This window comes from Amphiprion ocellaris, chromosome 22 (assembly GCF_022539595.1).
Source record: "Amphiprion ocellaris isolate individual 3 ecotype Okinawa chromosome 22, ASM2253959v1, whole genome shotgun sequence".
Classification (NCBI taxonomy): Eukaryota; Metazoa; Chordata; class Actinopteri; family Pomacentridae; genus Amphiprion; species Amphiprion ocellaris.
This window is the reverse complement of record NC_072787.1, coordinates 15,625,453-15,644,977: the sequence shown is the minus strand read 5'-3', so window position 1 is coordinate 15,644,977 and position 19,525 is coordinate 15,625,453. Positions and strand designations below refer to the sequence as shown.

Genomic DNA, 19,525 nt, shown 5'->3' with positions numbered 1-19,525 from the left:
AGTTTTATATTTGGTGTTATTGTAACCACAGCCAATGTTATTTATGACTTCAGGTATATTTTTTGGGTGTAAAACATTACAGACCATGATTCAGCAGCTCCCTTAAAAGCTCTTTAAACCACCATGAACTTTTTCATAATCATGATTTCTCCAGCCCAGGGACTTTTTGTCACAAAAGCAAGTTTATATAATTCTGTCACTCATTTATATAACATTATTTTGCTCTCTTATTTCCATACTACAGTATATAGTGAAGATTTTAGCGCATGTACCACGCTAAAATCAGTGCTTGAGCAGATATTTAATAAAAGGTTTAATTACTCATATCTACTCCCAAAGATGAAATGGGATTTTTAGACAATTTTTAAGTGAGGAGTGTTTTCCATTCTGAGGTAAAATGAAACAAAAACTACATATTGGATACCAAAAGAAACAATCGGGTAAATCTGAAATTCTGGAACATCAACAATGTCCTTAATATCTAATCTTTGGATTAGATTAGTCAAAATTCTAGTCAATCAGGAAGAATTGTCATTTCACACTGATTATACTCCCTTTTAACTTGTCAGAGTATTAAGTGCAAATAAAATGAATGTTGTTTTAGAGATGCATGGTTCACGTTTGAGCAGATAATGTACAATTAACACATAAGAGTAATTTTTAATACATGTCTTTACCTATATATATATCTTTTGAATGATCAAATGCAATTAATTGTTTAAAATAGTCTGAGATTGTGCAGTTTTTTATATTATGCATGAGTGGATTCTAGAAAAATACACAGGTTTCTAATATTTTTAGTGACTCACTGCTTGACGAGTGACATTTATTGTTGCATATTGATCTTGTCACTATATTCCTCTGCATTAAAAATAAGAATGTAAATGTGGGTTCAACCTGTGTGCGTGCGCCACTTGTGTGTTGTTTAATCAGTGGAGGCTGAATGGCTGGCTGGTTATGTGACAAATAGGTTATCTCATCCCACCTCAGTACTTTACCCAATATTTACACAAATTAGTACTGGTTTACAGAGATAGGGCCCGCAGCTCAGGTAGGAGGAGGACAACGACGATTAATCAGTCCAGGACACCATTATTTTCAACGTTTTACGCAGAAAATAGATGGAAAAAAAGTTGCTGGGATTTGTAAAATAATGTCTATTTAAAAAGAGGACATGGCACAAAATGAATGAACGCTGTAATCCTTTAGTGAACAATGGTGGCTCCCCTTAGAGATAAACCTGCACAGGCCTGAGGTCAGGGAATTCTCCAGACATGGGTCTTATCGGGGCAGAGTAATAAGTGTCCAACAACCTGAGGAGATAAAACCAGGGGAAAAAAAGGTGGAAAAACAAAATGCAATCAATCAATGAGCAGGTTGGCAGCCAAAGCCTTTGGTATTGATTGGCAAGGTCTGGATTTTGCTTGGAGTATTCAGATAAGACAAATGTTATCTATACATATTTAAATATTCTCACAGTTTTTGGCTTAACATTGAAGCAAATTGTGGATAGAAAATCACTCATGGTGTGTTTTCCTCCCTACATCAGTTCAATTTAAATTCTTCCAGATTTCACAAATCTGTACAGTTGGGTGATTTTTTCCTGCTGTGATTTTTGTACACTTTACAGTAAGTCCTTTGTGTGTTCTCACAGACACCCCAGGGTGTCATATGTGGCACCGACTCACGGAAGTTACTGATTGAAGAAACAAAAAGTAAAGAGAAGGAGAGAGAAAGCAAGCGGGAGGGAGGGAGGGAGGAGGGCCGAGAGACGATAAAAGCTGTGCAGCACTATGAACTCCTTAATCACACAGGTTTGACACACACAGATTGAGTTTGTCGGCTCAGCCAGCAGCTCGGAGCAGCTGTATCGACCCGCAGCGTTACACATTAACCACACACACACACACAAACAGTAGATAATTGGACACACACTGGAGGTTTGTGTGGAGCTGTTGCATAGCGTGATATGCAGATATGACATTTCACAAGTATCTGCCCTCCCACCTTGTGTGAATCACACTGAGTGGGATTTGATCACAGAGATGTTTTAGGTTTGTGTGCCCAAAGTTTAAGATATTTATCTCAGAGATGTCATTTTAAAAGCCCTGACATTTTCAGCATTAATGTCTTTTAGTGTCCTGATCGGTCGGTGTAAACCACAGACCTCAGGGTCAACTTTTTTCTGTCTCCTGAATAAATGTCCTCATGAGATGTGTTGTTAGGGTGGATTATTTAGAGGAAAAGGGACATTAAATCTGGGAGAATGTAGCTGGAGCAAAGGTAGTTCTTCAAAATAAATATTTCTTGATGTATAGACTTTATTTATTATATTCATTTATTTATAGACTATAATTTTCTGTATGTATATAGCATTTTATTTAGCTTTATCTAAATATGGAATGTTAAATACTTTGTGGTGCACCGTATCTATAATTTATTAGTATTTGACTTTCCCACGTGTGGATTCACTTGAATGTGCTGTATGTTTACCTGATTCCATAATAATTTCAGTAATGAAGCTATCCATCCAGGTACAACCTCTTTGCATATGCGGTATGACAGGCTTCAAATATGACCAAAAATTGAATAAAATGGGTAAAATTGAGACTATACAAGTAAAAGAAAGCACGTCTGTTTTCAAAACTGTATTTGAGAGAAGACACTGAAATATTACTAGGGGAAAAAATGCCCAAAAGTTGAAAAATATGAACACTTATGCAACAGAAACCCTTTTAAGTAGTGTGTTTACAGAGTATATTGAGTATTCCAGCGTTGCAGCAGTTTAGTTGATACATTTTTCCCATAATTTTTGGGTAGTTTATTCTATAATATTCATTGAATTTGTATGCAAAATCTTTATTTGGAAAGTAACTTGTCACTTACTGTAGGATACGTATAAATATAACTTAATGTACAACAGTTTTGGTCACTAATTTAAGCATAAAGTTGTACAAAATGGAAACACTGAAGTAAAGTAAGAGTAGAGAATGATTTGTCTTGAGTTATTTCCTTCGTCACTGTGCTTATGTTCCACAAATGAATAAATGTTCCTTTAATTTCCAATGTATTGGGGTTTCAGAAAAAGAAAAACAACAAGAAATACGCAAGAAAATAGGTTTTCTTTGCAGTTTAGCTGACCCAACCCTTAACAATCCAATCTCCTCACCCCTCCAAGGCCTCAACATCCCTCATGCTCTCTGAGCTTCTAAAGAAAATAGACCTTCAAGTGGTCGTGAGACTAATATTTGTGACTGTGATGCAAGCGTAGGTGTGACGGTGTGTGTTCGGGATCGGCCTGAAGGTTGGACAAAGGCGCAAGAAAATCCCACTGCAGGCCAAACAGAGCTCATGCTGTATCTGTGTGTGTGATAGGCGGGGTGAGAGTCTGTGCTGGTTATCAGGGACAGGTGTAGGCATGGCCATACAGGCGGATATTGGGCCAGCTGTATTGATCCCGTCCCTGACAGCACAGGTGGAGGTGGTGGGGGGCCGGATGAGAAGAGGAGGAGGCTGATAACAGAGTCAACGGACCCAGGCATGCTTACCTGAAGCGTGGGAGGGCACCGAGGTAACGCCCAACAGGCTCTCAATAGGCCTTATTCACAAAAGTCAGTCAAAGGTTTCACATGAGAGCATGGCATGGGCGCAGAGGGTGATCTGTAATGTTTGGACAAGCTGATAATGCCACTGGATTGTCCATGACTGACTTTTCTGGCCTTAAACATTAAAATTTTGGGCTTGTTTTATTTAAGGCTTAATAACCTTTGATTAAAAAACACACCTTCCATCTCACTTTGTTGTTAATATTGGAATTTCTGCTTTAATTGAATGGAAGATTCAGCTTTTAAATTTAACTAAAGCCATATTTTATATCTTTTAGTATAAGAAATGACATATTTTTCCTCTTACATGTGAAAAAATGAGCTCTTAGCATGCAAATGCATCAAATTTAATTTACCATTTGTGTCACACACTGGAGCTTTAAAGACTGGTTTAGTTTCAGGTTACAAAGAATCTCACTGAATGTCTGACAACCATAAATCAGGCCTCTCAGAGAATGTTATTAGAGGGTTGATAAGATTAAGATTAGAGGAGTAAATTCAGTATGTGTGTGTGTGTGTGTGTGTGTGTGTGTGTGATTAATGGAGACAGACAGTCGCCTCTCTCCCTGCCTGTTCACCACACAGCAGATCAGCAGATAGGGACACATACTGCAAGGAGCCCGGGTGACATTTTTAAAGCCTTGTATCAATCAGCGTGGAGGAAAAGGCTCCTGGAGGTTTATAATGTTTGAGTATCAGTGGAGTCACTGTTAAACTGAATCGCTGGAGTGTAGGTGACCGCTAAGCAAGAGGAGGTTCTGTCAGTTTCAGTGAGGCAGTAAACCCCCCTTTCTTCCCTAATTGGTACATTCCAATAAGATAAATGAAGCTCAGGTGAGCTGGTGGTCGTAGGTCACTAGTGTCCTGCCCCTTTACCACAACTTTTGTCTGTGAACCACGACACCACACCTGACATCTCTTATTAAAGATGGGAGAGAGGTTGCAAAGTCAAAAAAGCTTTGTTTGCTCTTTTTTTGATTGTAAAGCTACGTTCAGTAAGTCATGGAAGCTAGAGGCTCACCTTTGCAAACACACAGGATTGGTAAGTGCCTCAGAAGAGCTCAAAGCCAAAGTGAACAAATGCAAATAGCTGACATGAGAATAACAAAGTCAACACATAGTAACAGTTTAGATTGTGTGTTTAATCCTTCCTGATGTTAGAAACCTTTCTCCTGTGAGAACTGTGACAAGAGCTTTTGCACTCGCTATCAACTCACCAGACACGAGCTCAGCCACAGTGGGGAAAAACCGCACAAGTAAGACACCATGCCTCTGTTTGAAATTACAAGAGAAGTTTGTTTTTTTTTTTTTAAAAAAAGGAGTCTTCTTACTGTTTAGTGTTGATCTTATGGCTGATCTGCTCTCTAGGTGTCTGGCTGATGGATGTTCCGAGGCGTTTGTCACAAATGCCAGCATGAAGAACCACATGGCTCGAGTCCACCATCATCAGGAAAAGCTGTATAAAGTACATCTGTTGTCCTTTTGGTCACCTTTGTGTTTTCTTGCAAGGTGATCTGTGACTCTAGGTTGCTTCTGCTCTTGTCTTCCTTCAGTGTGACCATCAAGGCTGTAAGAAGGATTTCAACAAAAGGAACCAACTGAAAGCCCATATGTGTGAGCACCAGCAGATTCTGCCTTTTCAGTGAGTGGCTGCAGAGAAACTGAAATTTGTTTTGCTTGTTTTGTGCAATGTCACATCTAAACTTCTTGTTTCTTTTGATGCAGATGCACTTTCAGTGGATGCATGAAAGAATTTTCCAGTAGCGGAAGGCTGAAGCATCATGAGAAAGTGCATGAAGGTTGGTTGTCAACAAGAATACCTTCTTTTTTTTCTTCTTTTTAACTTGAGTTAAACTAATACTGTCTGCTGCAGGTTACCCTTGTGCGACTGAAATGTGTCCTTTCCTTGGAAAAACCTGGACAGAATATCTGAAGCACAGAAAAGAACATAAAGGTATGAATATAATGCAAGGAAACAAAACAAACATCAATATAAGATGTTCATTTTGTTATTTATGAGCTACTGAATCACAAATAGCAACTGCATGTTAAACTTTATTCAGTCAAGGTGCCGTGTGGAGCGTGCAAAAAGCTGTTCAACAACTCCTGGTTCTTGCATCAGCATGAGCTGCGTGTTCACTCTGGGGAAAAGAGGATGTTTTCGTGTCCCAGAGAAGGTTGTGACAAAAGGTTCACTCGTCGCTTCAACTTGGAGAGTCACGTACTGGGAGATCATGAGGGGAAGAAGCCGTTCAGCTGTGCCTATGCTGGCTGTGGGAAGAGCTTTGCCATGGAGGTAAACCTGCACTGCAGTTTAATGACGTTAAATGCTGCAAGTTCATCGAAAATAATGAACTACTTTCTTAAAATAGTGGCACTGGCTGTGCTGATGGTTTGGGGCTTTGCTTTTTATAAGGATCTTGACATAAGCACACTGCAAGCCAGTAGAATAAGAGATGAATACTGAACTATGTTTGGCTTGAAACGGTGCAGAATGAGATTTTTCCAGTAATTTAAGCAGCACAAGCTCAATTCCAGTGGCTGTCATTATGGATATAATGTAGAAAAAAAATTAAACAAATGCAGCATAAGATAATGACATTTTTTGGGTGGGTTGATCTGTTAAATTGCTGATTCTGTATTTAGTAACTGGTGTCATTGTTAATCAGGAAAGCCTATGGCGACATGGAGTGGTGCATGACCCAGCAAAGAAAAAGCTGAAGGTAAACCGTCCCTGTCTGCTTTTTTTCCTCCATTTTTTTCCCCCCACTCTTCCCTGCTGCTTATATAGGAAATGTGACTTTTCTCCCTTCTGTCCTTGTCCATGATGTATGGTTTTATTTCACTGCTCCCCTTCCAGAAGCTGCATCCTAAAAAGAATCAGCCCTTGCGAATGGCACAGCAGGTCAGACTGACAGCTGCAGCCAATCAAGCGGAGGCCAGCAAGCTTGCTGCAAAGCTGTTCAGTACAACTTTGGTGGATAAAAAATCTTGAGGCTGCATTAGAAATCTAAATATCTGCTTGGATGTGTTCTTTGAGCAGCACAAATTGCATATTTCTGTTGATATACTTTGTTTATGCTAGTGTGAATAAAGCCTCTTTAAAAGCATAAAACTAGCAATCCTCCTGTACCTGTGCAGGCTGTTAAAATGTCTTTTGCTCATATTAACATGCTAAACTACCTTCCACCACTCAGTCCTGGTTGCATAGTCAAAGCACGATGCAGAGTCATTAATCCTTAGAAGGAAATGTTTATTAAACAAACAGAACACACATTCACGCACATGTATAAAACTCCAGCTGATGGGGCAGCTGGTTGTCATGGTGATGAGGCCTAAGGGCAGTTGAGCCCCCAGGGTGCGGCAGGTTTGTAATAAGGCCTGAGGCTTATTCAGCTGGATACAGCACTGGCGTTGCAGAACATCTTGATTAACGTGATTTGCGGTCGTTATCCGAGATGACAGAGGATCGCAGACTGTTTTTTAAAAATGTTTTATCTCCGCCTGCAACGGTGCATCCACCTGAATACAGCCCTGGATTCTACAACTGCCTGGTGAGGTGAATACAGCACAGATCGCCTGTTAACAGTTGCAGTACCATTCTCCCTGCGGGAGTGAAGACAACATGACCATATGAACACAGCAGTGTGTTTGTGAGTGCAGTCTGTCGAGTGACGTGGCACGATCTGGATCAGTTCCCACCTGGTCAGGACAGGCTTGGTCCTGCTGGGTCTACAACAGTTCTCGATGCTTTTGGTCCTGGATTAAGCCCGGTATGGAGCGATGTACAGTAGCGTGTACCAGTTCACTTTGGCCAAGGTCGTTCCCAATATAGAACATTCTGGGTGGACTCAGCGTAGAGCGCAGTCTGCTGATGATATGGCCCGGCTAGACCAGGCTGCCGGGCCAGGAGACCACAGTAAGCGCCACCCGGCTGCGCTGCTCTTTCAACATGGGCACGAGCGCCGAGTGGCTCATCCCTGCTGTCGACAGGCCGTTCACTGCCACTATCATGTCACCACACCTAAGACGACACCGAGAGACGAGTCAGCATGGATGTATTGGACTATAAACAGGACCTGACAGCTGCAGGCTGCAGCCATAATGCCAACAATGCATCTATCATTTTAAAAACAGGCTCAATCATTTCCTAAGGCAGCTGTAACAAGCTTTTAACAAGTACTACTAGAAATATATCACCTAATGCAACAGTGTAGCTCTGGATGTGCTTTAAATAATTTTTAGAAAACCATGGCACACGCCTTTTTGTCACCTTGTTAAAAAGAGAAAAAAGACAGAATATCACAAGGTTTGAGGAAAATGGCCTGTAATTTTAATATTTTTTAATGCTGGGCTGGAACAGGTAGAGAGAAAAGACTCTGGAGAGAAAATCCTGGCACTTTAACTCCTGGGTCAATTGTAAGAAAATTAAATTTAAGATAATCACACACAGCCAGATTAATTATCTTTGTGTGAACCCCAAATGAATGTTACCTCTACTTCTGAACTGCAGAACAGGGTTCACCTGTTTGATTTATGTTGGTAAAATTTGTGCATACATACAAGTTCAAACCGAACTGATTTCATTTATTGGCTATTAGTTGCATTATGACAATAGATAAGATAATGATGACGGAGCACAAAGACCACAGCTGTGCAGATTAGTATGAAAAGGAGTAAAGAATACATAGCAAATCCTTACACTAACGGCAACAAGTTTGATCTCAAAATGTTAAGCAGAGTTTTGCAGTTTTTTCTTAATAGAAGCATACAATAAACTCAAATGAAGTGATCATATGACTGTCTATGAAAATGCTTTTGTTTTGTTTTTTGTAATGCACTCTGGCTAAATATCATCACGCCACTCTCCTCTATCACAGCCTGGAGGTCACAGTTTATCTACCTGCTGATTCACCACTATATCACAGCGAACACAAGCTACAGAACAACTAATCACTCACTTGAGGCGGCCGTCATAGTACGCAGGTGTGCCGAGGACGATGGTCTTGATAAAGAAGGCCTGGTTGCCGTGGCTCTCCTCGTATCCCCCGACGATGCTGAAGCCCCAGCTGCCGGGGTGACTCCTCCGCAGCACAATCTCATGACTGCTGTGTAGGTAGCTGCAAGAGGAGAGTTCAGACTGAAGGAGGGCCAGGCAATATACTCAGACTGCAATCTTCAGTAAATAGCTGCAAGTGAACTGAGAACAGCTGCAACAACCGGACAATCAGCCCAAAGCTCACAATTCTGACAGTAATTAGTTGTGACAAACGTTTCAGACAGACAGTTTATGATGATAAATGTCATACTGGGAGAAGAAAAAAAGGTGAAGAGACCAGATAAAGAGCTTTTCACAACTATGATTCAGTTGAAAGCGATACAATCAGTTACCACAGCAACTTTGCATAACAGCAGACGTCTGATTATAGCACAAAAACACACACTCATATCCTGTCCTCTGTGCTCTCACCTGGGCAGGCCGAGCCACATGACCCACGAGGGCGACCAGTTGGCGTCAAAGTCGCTGTCGTGAGTGTGAGGCAGCAGCTCGTCGTGTTCGTGCTCCTCCACCATGCTGACCTCCAGCACCCGCAGCTGGACGGACGGCGAGGCGGCGCTGGCCTTCAAGGTGCCCACGGCCTCGCTGTGGCTCAGGTACGTCAGGTCCTGCCCGTTGATGCTCAGCAGCACGTCACCTGAGAGAGGCAGCAAGAAGATGCAGTGGTTTGTAATGTGATGTGATGCTGTTATGATCCCCTTTATGACGCTTCAGAGGGAGAGTTCACCTCTTTTGATTCGTCCGTCCCTCGACAAGCAGCCATGTGGTTGGACGCTGGTCACAAAGATTGGCAGCTCCCCGCTCTTACTGCCCCGCCCTCCTGCCACGGTCATACCCAGAGACTCCAGAGGTTCCTTCTTCACAGTGATGTGTTTCTCCTTACAGGTCACACACTGGGACAGGTCCTGGAAAACAACAGTGTCTATTTGCAGATAAATGTCTCCTTTGTAGAGCAAATGATCCTTTCAGTCACACTTCATCACTAGAAGCATACTTTGATTGTAAAAGTCAAGCTAAAAATTGTTACCTTCCTAAAATAATGGCCTATTATTTTTTTTTTGTTGCCTAAATCATCTCCTCATGATGCTGGCCACCTCTGGTAAAATCGCCTAAATCCTCAGTTGAACTGATCATGCGATTCTACCCCTGTAGTATGATGGCCTAGGTCAAGGTTCAACGCAGTGTGGTTCGGTTTTTTGTGTTTCCTGAAAAACCTGAAAAAATGACTTAGGCCATTATTTTAAGAGGGTGTCGAAATGCAACCGTGTGCATGTTGGTGACACAACCACACACATATGCAAGTCATGTGCTCACTCTGTGGGTGCTGGTGCGGGACAGGTGTATGGGCACAGGACTCGGGGTAGAGCTGTGGTTAGGCAGGAAGTGATCAAGGCAGTAGAGGTCTCTGGTGGAGCTGGATTTTGGCGGTGGGAGTGGAGTTGGTTTGTTGGGTCGGCCAATCATCAGGTGGACTCGCTCTCCGCTGGCCTGGAAAGTCAGAGTCATCAGAGTTGCTTTAGAGGCAAATCTGAAGAATTTTTTTCTCTGTGCCTTATTACAATATCAAAAGATATCTAGACTGATTAACCAAATACACGCCTACCTGTATGATCTGGGCAGCCTGCTCAGGAGTGCCGTGGCGAAGGTCCTGCTCGTTGACTGCCAACACTCGGTCGTTACTCCGCAGTCTGCCGTCCTTGGCTGCCAGGCCTCCCTCTAAGAGATCCAACACAAACACTCCTGACTCATCCGTTCGCCGCACCAGCTTGATGCCGAGCTGCTCTGTCGAGTCTCGCTTATGTAGGGTGATTCTCAGCGTGGCGGGGCTGGACGGGGTGCCTTCGGGGGTGGAGCAGGGCGCGTGGGGCACAGCTGGGGTGGAGGAGGAAGAAGAGGGAGGCGCCCGAGAGGCACAGCGACGCTCTCTGAGCACAGTTAGCTGCAGGGTGGTGCAGGGACGCGCCAGGGTGGAACGGGCAAAACTGTGCGGCATGTTACTGATGTCCACATTGTTGACCTTGAGGGACAGAGAAACATTTACATAGTCTTGTGTTGTATATGTTTTGGGCACTGGGCTTATTTTGGTGTTGCAAAATGTACAATTAGAATTATGTATATTAGCAGAAAACTTGAAACTCAAGTGCCCACATTGTACTCTGAATGTGATTCTGTGTCTGTTAGGGCTCAATTTGATGTCATGATTGTTATTAAAGTACATTATGATGACAGTAGGCATTTTGAAAAAGTACATAAGCAACAAAGGAACTATTCATAAAGAGTTTCCTAATCGTACCTTTGCAGACACATTTATAGCATTTATCTTTAGTCATGTTTCTGACCACAAGACAAATGTAAGTCCAAAACTCATCATCTTTTAACTCCATTTTAGTTTTTATTATTCTATTTTAGTCACCACCAGCTCCTGAAAAACAAATATGGCGTGTGCTGGTTCCTTGTGGATGTACAAAGAGTTTATCAGAGCTTTCTTGTTAAAAAGCCTAGTTAAAATGTCACTGATGAGACGAGCAGTGAGGATCAACCAAAACATTAAAATCAAAGCCTTGAAACCAAAACAATGTGAATGAAGCAAAAATGGTCTGTAGAATTGAGGTGAGATGCAGATTTAGGTGATAATCATGTGTGGATTTGTCACTTTGAGCCCCTCCTGTCAGATATAAGTAGTCATGCAATCCACTGTTAAGAAAAATATTAATAAACCAACTTTAAATACAGAGAACAATAGCAGAAAGTTTAGAAAGTTGAAGATGAAGACAAGAAGATCAGAGAAGAATTCAGATGAGTTGAGAGGATAATCCTTAAACCCTGCTCAAAAATGACTACAAATGAATATCTTACTAAAATACAGCACAGAATACCAATAAAGCATATTCCATATTTTAATACTATACTAATAAACAATCGCTAATTGATAAAGTGAGAGTCTAAAGTTACCAGTTTGCTTAGTAAGATCATTTCTTGTATGAAAATGAGGATAAACTGTAAACTATCTCCTCTCTCACCTGCAGTATCTGATCTCCAGCCAGCAGCCTCCCGTCTCGTGCGATGACCCCGTCCCGGTAAACTTCCTGAATCACGATGTTGATGAGAGGCGTCTCATTCCCGCCTACGATGCTGATTCCCAGCTCAACATATGGGTTCGCCCGGTGGACCTCTATGGCAGTTATCTCTCCTTCAGGAAGGGAGGGCAACTTCACACAGCCTAATGGACACAAATCACATTACACGGCTGCACTTCAGAATGTAATTTCCTCATCTTCCCAACATTTAGCATAATGCTGTCTGAATGCGATTATCCTTTTTTTTTTTTTGTCTGGCTCTCTAGAATCCAGAAGATGCTCAATCAAATGAAAGAATGATGTCATACCCTCCTCGGCAGACAGAGGCGGAGATTCAGGACAGTCCCAGCCGGAGGAGGTGGAGCTGACAGAGCGGAGGAGATGGATGCAAGGATTACTGAGGGGCCTCTTCACCCTGGGGACCACACACTCCAACCCAACTACACCTGAATACAAAGGGACATGCAGGGAATGATTTAACAGATCTTAACTTTCACTGACTTTGTTGACAACCTAAATCTCCTCACTTAGAGGAAAAACCAGCGGATCGACTCACTGTCTTCCTCGGTGCTCTCCTCAAAGGCGGGGTTGTCGAGGCCGGCGTCGTCTGTCCACATAGGTCCATTGCCGCTGGCGTTATTAGGTCCAGAGGGCGGCGATGGCGTCCGGTCCCTCAGGTCTGTCTGTGGGGAATGGGGAGATCTGGGAGGGCTGGTCACCATGGCTCGCTCATCTCCGCTCTCACATCGCGGGCCGTCCACACTCGTCTGCTGACACCGCGTCCCAGGACACCTTTCACCAAGCAACAGGTGTCAGTTTGTTAGTCCATCTGACGTGTAAAGAAAATCAGGTTCGGCTTTAGATGTGATGTTCATTTGAAACCATCAGGGAACTCCTCTTTTTGTTTTCAGCGTCCACAAAGAGCAGGGGGGTCAGGCTGCACAGTAGATGGGTAGGTTAAAGGAAAAACGAAAAGTCTCAACATATTGTCACTCACCAGATAATGTTTTGCTCCAATTTTATCTTCTAGTTAATTATATTTGTGAATCAATTCTTCCTTTTTAGAAGCTACTCCAACATTTTAGTACTGCACTTCCAGAATCAGTGCAGCAGAGTGGAGATATCATGACTTGTTCTCCCTTTATGCAAGCAAAGCTCCAGAAATCATAAATAATGCAAACAGATAGTGTCTTTTCTTAAACTCATGGTAAAAGCCAAAGTCTTTCATGCTGTATACCCCCGGTTTGTAACTTTCTGTTGTGATTTTGAAACATAATTACATAACCTGTGTTTTTTTTAGACGTGACGAATCTCATCCAGACCCACAGAAGACTTTATATAACTGTTTTCACAGGCTTAGCGGCGCTCCTCATGACAAACAAACTGATAAGCTGTTAAAGAGATGGAGCGATGCTTTAAACTTGCATTAAAAATAGCAAAATGTCAAGTAATTTACTGAAACATCAATTGACTTTTAAAACTTTTTAAACCTTAGGTCTTGAAGTGCTTAAAGTAAATGAACAAAGGGCAACTCCATTTGCTGAGGAAGATCCGATTATATGATCAGAAGCTTTTAAAAGTCAGAACATGGTGAAAAATGTTCCTCATGACAATTCCAGAGACTGAAGTCATATTTCTTTTCACTTATTTTGCCCGACTCATAGGTCAAATCACAAAGCTATTCAATTAAAAATGATATAAAAGAGAAATAACCAGCCAATACTCACGTTCGTGACAACTTAAATGATAGAATAACGAGGTATAAGTTACTTCCAAAATGTTCAGCCAGTTCTTTCCTCTAGAACAAACACAAGTCCACTGGAGAATGATGCATCTGTGCAGCCCCATTAATAGAAACTCCTCACTGAAGAACGAGTAAAAATAAACTGACACCCTCAAGGGATCAGTGTGGTTTCACCCTTAATTGACTCTGAAGTATTTACTGTAAGTGGAAGCTATGACGTGAATTATTTAAATGCCTCTGGTAAAAGCCCAACTGATTCGTCAGTCAGCTGATATTGGAAAATCACAGATACATCAACAAATGCTTTTCAGATAAGTACCGATATGAAACTTTTTTTTTTTTTTGGTGTTTGGGGGTAATAGAGACATTTTTAAAACACTCAGCACTGTCTGCAGCACATGTAGCAGAGACACATCACAGCTGAGCAGACAGTGGTGTCAAGTCAAGCGGTTGCTTCACAATGAGTTGTTAGCCAGTTTAAGAAATATATCAGTTCAAGATAACTCCTATATGTATCTATATTTTGTATATATGTATAAAAAATATCAGCCAATATGTCGATAAAGGAATTTTTCACTTCCTAAAAACTTATATTGGCCCCACAAGTCCAGCATCAGTTGGGCTCTACTGCTATTCTGCTTTCCTGACTCCTTTCTTTGCCAGTTCAACATGAAAAACACTCAACATCTGATGTAACACCACGTAGTCTGGTGTAATTTTCTCTTATTTAATTAATTCTCCTTCTCATCTACCCTTCATCCAACCCTTTTTCTGTTAATGTCAAGAAGAAATAGCTTTGACATGAAAAAGGTGAACGTTTACTACAGATACTTAACACTTGAACAGAGTTCGCTCACACACTGGTTGTAATTGATGTACCTTGGTTCAGGACTGTGGAAGCACCTTAGTTCTCACACAGACACACCATCGGTAATAAAATAAACCTGCCCACCTTGACCACAGTAGAACGCTGTGTCCCTGCGTTCTCCTCTTTTAATCTAATGTCCAGTGTCCGATCCCTCATCTGCCAAATAAACATTGTTGACTGACAATGTCACACAGCGACAACAGACTCTTGGCTCCTGTTAACTGTCTTAAGTCTACAGGGCAAGGGAGCTGAGAGCCCACATGGGCCGAGGTTTAATCTTTACCAAGGAATGTCACGTCAGCCCTGGCACTGACCTTGTTTGATCTGCCTTAAACCATCTTTTCTTGTCTTCTTCTCAACATAGCAAATGTGTGCCACCGTCGCTGTGATGCGCTCTTTCTGCTGATGCGATTGAGAACAGGCGAGGACAAGGACACCGTTTACAATTAACTTTAAAAGGAAGTGCCGCCATGAAATCTGGAATCTTAGCCATATTTTTAGTTAGAGGGGACATTTACTCACTTGAATTCAGCCTCACTTGTTCTGACAGCTTCAGTTCACAAGCTTCAAACAGATATTCAAACATCGATATTAACAAAGTCAGTGTGCTGACTTTCTGACACTGTTGCAGCACATTTAACCATTTGCCATTATCTTGTAATTGTCACTTGTGGCTTCATTGGCTGCCGTAGTTACTTTAAAGATGTTAAAGTCAGCAGTCGATTTCTGGGGTCGCCTGTAAAAACAGCTGACTCAGAAAAGCTCTTAAGAGATTGTTAACGCTAGCTTGTTAGTGTGAGCTTGTTAAGGCAAATCTCCTCAACTTAACTGAGGTGTTAGGTGGTCAGTGGATAACCAATCAATAAGCCAGCATCAAGACACCAATGGACACTTCCTTAGCAACAGACTCCATGTCAAGAGAATCCACCTCTAAAGAAGTCTGCTCCCAGATCAATCTCCACCAGGCGAAGAAGTATCTCTGAATGCTGTTTCAGTTCACCGAGTACTGCGACATTCATTCTGATACTGTCTCATATTGACAATTTGCACAGTTTCCATTCATGTAACAGCAACAACAACCTAACCTGGGTTCTACATGGCAAAGAGAATGAATATATGAAATAAGTGCACACACACCGTCTTGCATTTCATGTTCAGACGTGGCAACAGAAAGGAACAACGAAAGCTGACTGAATGAAAAATAGAGCAAACCAGTGGAAGAAAGATGCCATTATGCCATCCCAAATCATGGAGACTTCACATCCCGCTGTGCTGGACTCACCACAGACCAGGGTTGCCTTTGGCTGTCTCACAGAAGAAGTGGTTGAAAAGGTCTCTGGTGTTGAAGTTGCTCAGCATGGTTGCAGAATGAGAACATGAAGCTCCTGGTCAGCCAACCCATGACTGTGGTAGGGAACCACTAATCCCCCGTCACATGACCTACAGCCCAATAATCCCCTCAGGGTCTCACAGCACCTGGTCCGAATGGGCCAAAAGCCAGAGTGTGTGGATGGGGGCGGGGGACCTTCAAGGTTAAGAATGGAGTAAGCCTAACAGGTCAGGACTGTGATTTGTGGTTCCTCAACAGGCTCTGCTGAGAAAGAAGCCAATCAAGAGGACAGAAGAGTTCTGACTTATGGTCATTAACGGGTAAGTAGCCAATTACCTGCTGTCTCTGTGTGTGTCACTCCAACACGCATGCGCAGTGTTGGGTCTCAGAGTGTGTGTTTGCACCGACGCATTCATCCATGTATTGTGTCTGCATTTCAGCTCCATTACCTGTGTTTGAGGTGTGCCTCCAGGTCACATCTTGGCATGCTGAGAGAGCAGACTGGGGTCAAAGGGCAGGAGACCGACAGCTTGTCCAGCAACTTGTGCACCAGGATGCTGGATCTGCGGCAGGCCTGCAGCTGCAGCCGTGTCCTGTCCAGAGGGCAGAAGTCCCTCTCCTGCAGGAAGCTACGCAGGCAGCGGGCGCAGAAGGTGTGTCCGCACGGTGTGTCCAGCGGCTGCACCAGCGGCTGCAGGCAGATGTGGCACACCAGGTCATCGTCCACTTCCAGGCGGTAGTTGTAAAGGTGGTTCTCCCAGCTGCGGTGGATCTGGCCACACTCCGGACACAGAGCCTCCAGCGCCGGCTCCACCGGCCCGGCTAGGCCCACCTCGCTGCCCGGGCTGCCCATTTCGTCTCCTTTAGCGCAACTCAGCTTTGGCACAAAAGACTCCAGTGGGGCTGCAGGGTTGGGAAGGGGCACAGACACTCCTATCCCATAAGCTTCAGAGGGTGAACAGGTTGCAGAGAGGACAGATGCCCCCCAGTGGCTGATGGCACATCACCCTGCAGGTCAGAGGGCAAAGCCAGAGGGTCAAACAGCTGTTTCAGAAAAACAACAAGTGTCTGATTATGTGCTCGTGCATTTATTCATGCGGCAAATGCTTTGTGCACGTGTTTGCATGAGATCGAGAGTGTGTATGTGTGTGTGTGTCTGTGAGATTATGTATTGCTGCTCCTGTCCACTAATCTGGCAGTATAATCTCTCTTTTGCTCTCGCCTGCTCCAATCTTCCAATTCCACAGAGAGGGAATTATCTGGGATTGAGGCAGAGAGAGGACACAGATCAGAGGAAGTGGGATTGGGAAAGCAGCAGAAAGAGAAAGTAGTGCCGGCAAGAGGTAAAAAGAAGCAGACAGGGCGATTAAGAGGAGACAGAGATGGGAAGATGGGTGAAAGACATCAATGGGATGTAAAAAACAGGCTCGAAACAAGGACAATAAACGAGACAAGAGGGAGGAAGGGAGAGAGAGCAGAGATGGGTGAGGCTGTGGAAGGTATCAAAGAGATGAAAAAAGCAGAGAAAAAGGGAGGAATACTTTTAACACTGGATATTTTTGGTTCAGGCCGTGTACAGTAGATGCACTCAGTCTCCTCTACAACAGAACGAGAACATGCCTAAAGCAAAGTCTTGAAATATAGCACTCAGCTGAGCAGAGAGAGTCCCCAGAGCTAATGCACAGAGTGTGCGCTAATCATTTCCACAGTGTTGCACATCCAAAGCCATTCAGACCTTCAGCCTCTCTCTGTGGGACTGATGCTGCCAGTGGACAGCAGAGGGCGTACCACTACACTCAGCAGGCCAGCCAAGCCACACTGACTACCTGCCTCTGTTCCAGAGAGGGTCTGCTCCTGTCTCCATGACGACCTGGATCCTGTTCTGTTCAGTGGGGCTTGACATTCAGAGTGTAGCCAGAGAAGGATGCAGAGGAGCCACACAACAGATGCACTTCTCTCAGCAGGACGCCCTGCTCCTCCCTGGTACAGCCTGAAAGCTTGTCAGACAGTGATGATGAGAGTCCCCTTGGTTGGTTTTTTGCTGCTTCTTTCGTCACGTCTCCTTGGCTACTCATTTCTGTGACAACCTGTCTCTCCTGTCTCCTTGGCTACCGGACCGGTAGTTACTTATTTCAGCCTCCTTTTAGTACGTGCTCCTGTCTGTGTGTGACTGGCTGCTTCTGTCTCTATCCCGCAGCTGGACATGAATTAATCATGAGGACACAAGGCTTCTCTGTTTCTATAACAAAGCTGTGACATCACCACATCACACACACACACAGACTTGTAGACATGCAAGCATAAGTCTACACAAGCAAAAGCAAACACACACACATCAAGCACAGGAGCTTTTTAGGTACCAGACCCTGTGAATAGTTTTTATCAATAAGTAAAGTCTTCAGGTTTTCACTGTGGCAGCAGTTATGAAAAGCACTTAAATCTATTTTAAACAGAGCTGGACTCTGCCGCAACAGATTCCTCTCCACAAGTAATAAGAAGACTGGCAAATGCTTGTGAAATGTTTCCCTTTTAATCCCAGTGTGTGTGTCTGTGTGGGAGTACAAGGCCATGCTGTTATTGTCATTGCACTGCTTTCTATATTAATAAATAACAGTCTTGGCCCTGCACCTGTCCCTGCTCATTGTTCATTTTTCAGAGATGACAATCTAATCTTACAGCACATGGGCTTCTACATGCAGGAATTACATTTTCAAAGAAGATGAAATGATGTTTCAGGCCACAGATTTAAAATCTCAGGTCCTGTTGGCTTAGCCTACATTTTCATAAAACCCCCATCTCGCCGTCCCTTATCTTAAAAAATCCAGATAGGCTCTTATAGCCACTTGCAAGAACAGGCCTGCTGCTACTGCTGCTGCTCTTCTGCAAGCTCTGTTGCAATAGGCTGCTTTTTTCACAACAGCCAGACATGCAGTGATAACAACAAAAACTGACACTGGTTTAATTGAGATTTGCAATCATTTTCCTCTCACTGTCACAGCTCTAATTCACCTTGGCAACGGACCAAACTGCAGTGTCATGATGTAAACGACACCCGAGCACATCTGTTCAGCCGAGATCGTTTTTAAAAAAAAAAAAAAAAATCATTGTCCCCCATCTGTCTGACTCCATCCCACCCTCCACGAGCGGAGCAGCGAGGACAGATGAAGCGACAGCGGCGATATGAACGCACAGCCAGCCAGCCAGCCACACACTGACAGCGCTCATGCAGGCGCTGAATGCAGATGTGATGTTACCTGCTCCGGCTGCTCCTCCGCGCCCTGCGCTCCGGCCCCGACCAGGGGGGACGATTATCAGCTGCGGGACCTCGATCACGCATTAACCGCAACGGACCGTTCCGCAAACCCGCACGAAAACGCCCCCGTGCCTTTGGCGGCGCTGACTCCGCCCACTGCTGTCCGTCAACTGGGGAGTGGGCGGGGCCTGAGTCCGTCAATCTATAGCAGAGTTAGAGGTGTCTCACAAAGCGCCTGCTCAAAAGCATCACTCACATGGGTTTTTGGCCTCTTTTTAAGTGGGATAAATATTGTTAAAATGGGTCACCTACTAAATTGAGACAGTTAAGATTTGCAAAGAATATCTTCTTCAAGGAACACATAAAATAACCCAAAACCATTGCTTATGCACTGCTGAAAAGCTATTTGAAATCACAACAGGTTTCTGTTGGGCCCCACTGATATAATACAGTTACACATAAAATCTTCTACAAGTAGCTTCAATCTAGCTGTTGGTGATCTCAGAGATGAAGGGATAAGGTCTTTCTGGTCTTTAAAAAAGTCATCAGACATGAATTTACCTGTTAGAATTAGACTTAGAATATTTAC

At 43.4% G+C, this 19,525-nt stretch overlaps 2 protein-coding genes across 6 annotated transcripts; one reads left to right on the top strand and one right to left on the bottom strand.

Annotated features, from left to right (window-relative positions):
- The first annotated feature begins 4,442 nt into the window (after positions 1-4,442).
- On the top strand, positions 4,443-6,741 carry gtf3ab (general transcription factor IIIA, b). Its single transcript, XM_023293982.3, has 9 exons — positions 4,443-4,647; positions 4,767-4,861; positions 4,974-5,070; positions 5,159-5,247; positions 5,331-5,404; positions 5,479-5,559; positions 5,669-5,901; positions 6,275-6,328; positions 6,466-6,741. Exons 1-9 carry the CDS (start codon positions 4,534-4,536, stop codon positions 6,598-6,600), a joined length of 972 nt encoding a protein of 323 aa, XP_023149750.2. The 5' UTR covers positions 4,443-4,533; the 3' UTR covers positions 6,601-6,741.
- Positions 6,742-6,841: 100 nt separating this feature from the next.
- Positions 6,842-19,092, bottom strand: lnx2a (ligand of numb-protein X 2a). Of its 5 annotated transcripts, XM_023293976.3 has the most exons (11): positions 18,938-19,092; positions 16,133-16,691; positions 12,298-12,533; positions 12,050-12,187; positions 11,685-11,884; positions 10,268-10,681; positions 9,979-10,152; positions 9,392-9,569; positions 9,076-9,301; positions 8,567-8,725; positions 6,842-7,629 (listed from the first exon to the last, which is right to left on the bottom strand). In XM_023293976.3, exons 2-11 carry the CDS (start codon positions 16,534-16,536, stop codon positions 7,494-7,496), a joined length of 2,265 nt encoding a protein of 754 aa, XP_023149744.1. In that variant the 5' UTR covers positions 16,537-16,691; positions 18,938-19,092; the 3' UTR covers positions 6,842-7,493. The 5 variants fall into 5 exon arrangements, with proteins under 5 accessions (XP_023149744.1, XP_035796750.1, XP_054863278.1 ...); XM_035940857.2 differs by lacking the exons at positions 16,133-16,691; positions 18,938-19,092 and adding an exon at positions 15,636-15,760; XM_055007303.1 differs by lacking the exons at positions 16,133-16,691; positions 18,938-19,092 and adding an exon at positions 14,438-14,854.
- Positions 19,093-19,525: the final 433 nt, after the last annotated feature.

Bases quoted from the DNA above. Each gene is read 5' to 3' on its own strand.
- gtf3ab (XM_023293982.3), top strand. From the start codon at position 4,534: ATGGGAGAGAGGTTGCAAAGTCAAAAAAGCTTTGTTTGCTCTTTTTTT. The intron at 4,862-4,973 runs GTAAGACACCAT...TCTGCTCTCTAG, and splicing joins AGTGGGGAAAAACCGCACAA to GTGTCTGGCTGATGGATGTT. The intron at 5,902-6,274 runs GTAAACCTGCAC...ATTGTTAATCAG, and splicing joins GGAAGAGCTTTGCCATGGAG to GAAAGCCTATGGCGACATGG.
- lnx2a (XM_023293976.3), bottom strand. From the start codon at position 16,536: ATGGGCAGCCCGGGCAGCGAGGTGGGCCTAGCCGGGCCGGTGGAGCCG. The intron at 12,188-12,297 runs GTGAGTCGATCC...CTTTGTATTCAG, and splicing joins GGAGAGCACCGAGGAAGACA to GTGTAGTTGGGTTGGAGTGT. The intron at 10,682-11,684 runs GTGAGAGAGGAG...CTGTCCCTCAAG, and splicing joins CTGGAGATCAGATACTGCAG to GTCAACAATGTGGACATCAG.